The sequence below is a fragment of the Kryptolebias marmoratus genome, linkage group LG14 (assembly GCF_001649575.2).
Source record: "Kryptolebias marmoratus isolate JLee-2015 linkage group LG14, ASM164957v2, whole genome shotgun sequence".
Classification (NCBI taxonomy): domain Eukaryota; kingdom Metazoa; phylum Chordata; class Actinopteri; order Cyprinodontiformes; family Rivulidae; genus Kryptolebias; species Kryptolebias marmoratus.
In genome coordinates, this window is record NC_051443.1 from 15,578,916 (window position 1) to 15,582,895 (window position 3,980).

Here is a 3,980-nt window from a genome sequence, read left to right on the forward strand (position 1 = left end):
GATATATGATATAATAGAAATATATATTTTTTGTTAGAAAATTAGTAAGGTTGTTCAATTGTCTAAGATGCAAACTGTACATTGCTAAGCTTCAAACAGCAGTTCAAATGAATGGTTAGTGCTAAGATCTACCTTTGCGTTTTCAGCTTTTTGTGCCTCTTCAACTGGCTGAATACTCACCTCTTTGAAGCCATTGTTTTCACGCCAAGAGCCTGTCTCAGATTCCATATTCATCACCTTCCATGTCACCTGCACTCAGGATCATCTGGTGCAGCTTGGTTTTGTCTTCTCTCTCCTGAAAGCAGGACGACAAACAACCGAAGACAAACGTGTGCAGACAGAGACTTAAAAGAGTTCTGTGATTAATCCTATTTTAGAAGTACGTGAAGGATGTCTTACAGTTGTTTGCCTGTGAGAGAAAAACATGGACTCTTTCTGCTTCTCACTTGCTTCCCCCCCCCAATTCATTTTAAGTTTGTTTAATGCTTGTTACATTCACTCATCATATGACCCCACAGCTGCTGAATAAAGGACACTCTTCATCTAGCTTTCTTTTGTGAGCATGACCTTTATTTTCACATTTTTTTAATGAATTTTCTACCGTAATCAGATCCCCGCCCCTGCATCCGTGTCTCCTGTGAATGAGGAGGCAGAAATGGTACACTGCAGCCCACACAGAGATGTTACAAAACACTGCAGTGCTTGTTTTTCTGCTTCTCCTGTCCAGAATCTGCTGGGTTTCTGAGTGGGTAAGGGTTTTTTGGAGGGGCTGTTTTTTATTATTTATTTTTTTGCAGGCTGACAGGGATTTAGATTGGTCTTTCTAACAATCCTACAAGTAGTTCTACTGGAAGGTTTTCTTGCTCTTTCTGACCACTGTTTCAGTCATTTGGGAATTATTTTAAACTAGAAAAGAAACTGGGAGACTTCTACCAGCAGCTGGTTCTCATTTTTTTTTTTTTTTTTTTTACTGCTGGTTTATCAAGAAACTGTCATAAACCAGGGAAGATTTTTGGAGCAGTCCGGCAGCAAACAGACACAGGAAACTAGGAGTGTACCAGTAAGTGATTTATTTACAGTGCAGGAGAAATATTTTACAGGATGAACGTCGGGATCTGAAAAAGCGAAACACACTGTAAGTATGGCGGAGTGAAAACACGAGGAACCTACGAAGGGCAAGTAATGGTTGGAATTTAAAGTCCTTACGACAGGGCGGCGGGTCCAACACTTGGAGAAGCAAGCAGTGGTGAGTTCGGGTTCCAGGGTGAGAATCCTTCCAGTGGTGAGTATTCCTTCCATATGGTATAGTGAAGCAGACAGACAGCCACGGGAGGCAGGTAGTATGAGCGTTAGCAGAGGTCTCAGGGAAAACGAAAACCAGACTGGATCCACGAGGCAGAAGGTAATTCCTGAGGCACACAGTGAGACAGAGTTAGTCAAACTCGGAATAACAAATCTTATTAGTACAGAGGCTCAGCGACTTTACCACAAGCAGGTAATGCTCCAGCGCTGGTCTTCTTCTTCTTCTTCTTCTTTTCTTTTTATGGCGGTTGGCAAACAACTTTTAGGTGCATTACCGCCACCTTCCAGGTTGGAGTATGGATCAGATGCCTATAATCTCCCCATAATACCCGTTCTTCTCAGATAAATAAAAATACTACAAAAGACTACATCCCCTGATGATCTCTGGAACAGTTCTCTAATATCCAGTTTAATCTTATCCCTACTTAATTCTCTGATTAATATCTCTCTTTCCCGTACATATTTGTTACATTCTAGGAAGATATGTTTTACTGTTTCCAATTCTCCACAGTAACTACAAGAACCTGTGCTATGTTTATTAACTATTTTAAGAGTACTATTTAAACCTGTATGTCCAAATCTTATTCTAGATATAATATCTTCTTCCTTCTTACTTCTATTACACTTCCTAAATTCTCCCACTTTTTTTTGGATGCTATAATACGACCTCGCCTTGTCTCCTCTATCCCACTTTTTTTGCCACTTCCCTTTGATATACTCTTTTATAATATTCTTTACCTCATTTTTACTTATCTTAATATCCAGATCAACAGTGTTCTTTTTTGAAGCACTCTTAGCAAAACTATCCGCTAACTCATTTCCTACCACCCCAATATGGGCTGGAATCCAAACTAGTTTAATATGAGAACCACGACTTTTAGTCCTGAAGATTGCATGCGCTATTTCCAATACAATATCTTGCCTTGCTTCTGAATTTATTTCTTTAATACTAATTAATGCGCTACTTGAATCAGAACAAATTACAACCTTTCTTCTTTCCATTTCTTCAACCCATTCTAAAGCCATTAAAATTGCCATTAATTCACCTGTGTACACTGTCAAATTATCAGATATTCTTTTATGTTTCATAAAGTTTAAATCTGGAGCTATAAATGATATACCTACTTGGTTGTTTAACATTTTAGAGGCATCTGTATATATTTGAATATATTCTGAATATTCTCTTTTAATATAATTCTCCACTTCCTTTCTTTCTAATTGTCTCCCTTTTTCCAGTAACTTTAAATCAACTTCAGCCTGATCAAAATTCCAAGATGGAATAACAGGGGTGAGAACCACAGGACTAATTAGAAAATTATCTATTCCAGCATCCTTTACTTTATTTAAAATTATCCATCCAAAACTATTAATTTGCTTTTTTCCTTTTTCTTGACAAGGTAGTAGTGTCGCACGTGGGGGATGTGTACCATCATGCCCTTTAATATTTACCCAGTAATTCAAGGCTAGTTGTTCCCTCCTGAGCTCCAGCGGCATCTCACCCATCTCAACTTGTAGAGCTGAAACTGGAGTGGTTTTCATTGCTCCGCAGCAAAGTCTTAGTGCCTGATATTGTATTTTATCTATTTTTGTCAATAGGCTATTTGAAGCTGAATTATATAAAATACTACCATAGTCAAAGACTGACCTAATTAGTCCAATGTAAACGGTTTTTAGTGCTTTTCTATCTGCTCCCCATTCTCTGCCTCTCAAACATCTCATAATATTTAAAATTCTTTTACTTTTTTCCACTATTTTATCTATATGCACTTTCCATGTGAGTTTTTTATCAAACCACATACCCAAATATTTAATTTGATCCTCTCTTTCTATGGCATTCTCATATAATTTAAGATCCACATTAGTATTCATTTTCCTATTTGTAAATACAACAAACTTAGATTTGGATGTTGAGAATCTAAAACCCCAGTCTAAAGCCCAAGCTTCTACTTTGTTTAATGCTTCTTGTACTTTCCTGTTAATAAATTCCGTGTTTTCCCCTTCTTCCAAATGATGCCATCATCTGCAAATAATGAAACCCCAAAAGATTTATCTATACTGCTAAAAATATCATTAATCATTATAATAAATAGCATAGGGCTTATAATGCTGCCTTGAGGAGTCCCATTTTCAACTTGATATTTTGAACTTATTTCCCCTCCTACTTTTACTTTAATATTTCTTTCAGTCAAGAAATTTTGAATCCACCTATACATTTTCCCTTTTATACCTAATTGTTTTAATTTAATCAACAGCCCTTCTTTCCACAGCATGTCATAAGCCTTTTCCACGTCTAAGAAGACTGCTATCACACTCTCTTTATTAATCTGGGCTCGTCTAATTTCATGTTCCAGACATAAAGCTGGATCGACTGTGCTTCTGCCTTTCCTAAATCCAAATTGGTACATTTTGATCTTCTTCTTAGATTCTAAATAGTAGATTAATCTGTTATTTACCATTTTTTCCATAGTTTTACCAAGGCATGATGTTAGAGCTATTGGTCTGTAACTTTGAACTGAATGTGGATCTTTACCAGGTTTACAGATAGGAATAATGATGGCTTCTTTCCATTTATCAGGTAGCATACCTTCCTCCCAGATTTTATTATATACTTCCAATAATATTTTTTTACTCACATCACTAAGATTACTTAGCATATTATAAGTAATTTGATCATTTCC

At 36.7% G+C, this 3,980-nt stretch overlaps 1 protein-coding gene across 2 annotated transcripts; it reads right to left on the reverse strand.

The window, feature by feature from the left end:
* Nucleotides 1-918: 918 nt before the first annotated feature.
* LOC108230932 lies at nt 919-3,964 on the reverse strand. Of its 2 annotated transcripts, none has more exons than XM_037979330.1 (2): nt 1,487-3,964; nt 919-1,409 (listed from the first exon to the last, which is right to left on the reverse strand). In XM_037979330.1, the coding sequence occupies exon 1, from the start codon at nt 3,169-3,171 to the stop codon at nt 1,612-1,614; it is 1,560 nt and encodes a 519-aa protein (XP_037835258.1). In that variant the 5' UTR covers nt 3,172-3,964; the 3' UTR covers nt 919-1,409; nt 1,487-1,611. The 2 variants fall into 2 exon arrangements, with proteins under 2 accessions (XP_037835258.1, XP_024859831.1); XM_025004063.2 differs by having other exon boundaries at nt 919-1,115; nt 1,207-3,964.
* Nucleotides 3,965-3,980: the final 16 nt, after the last annotated feature.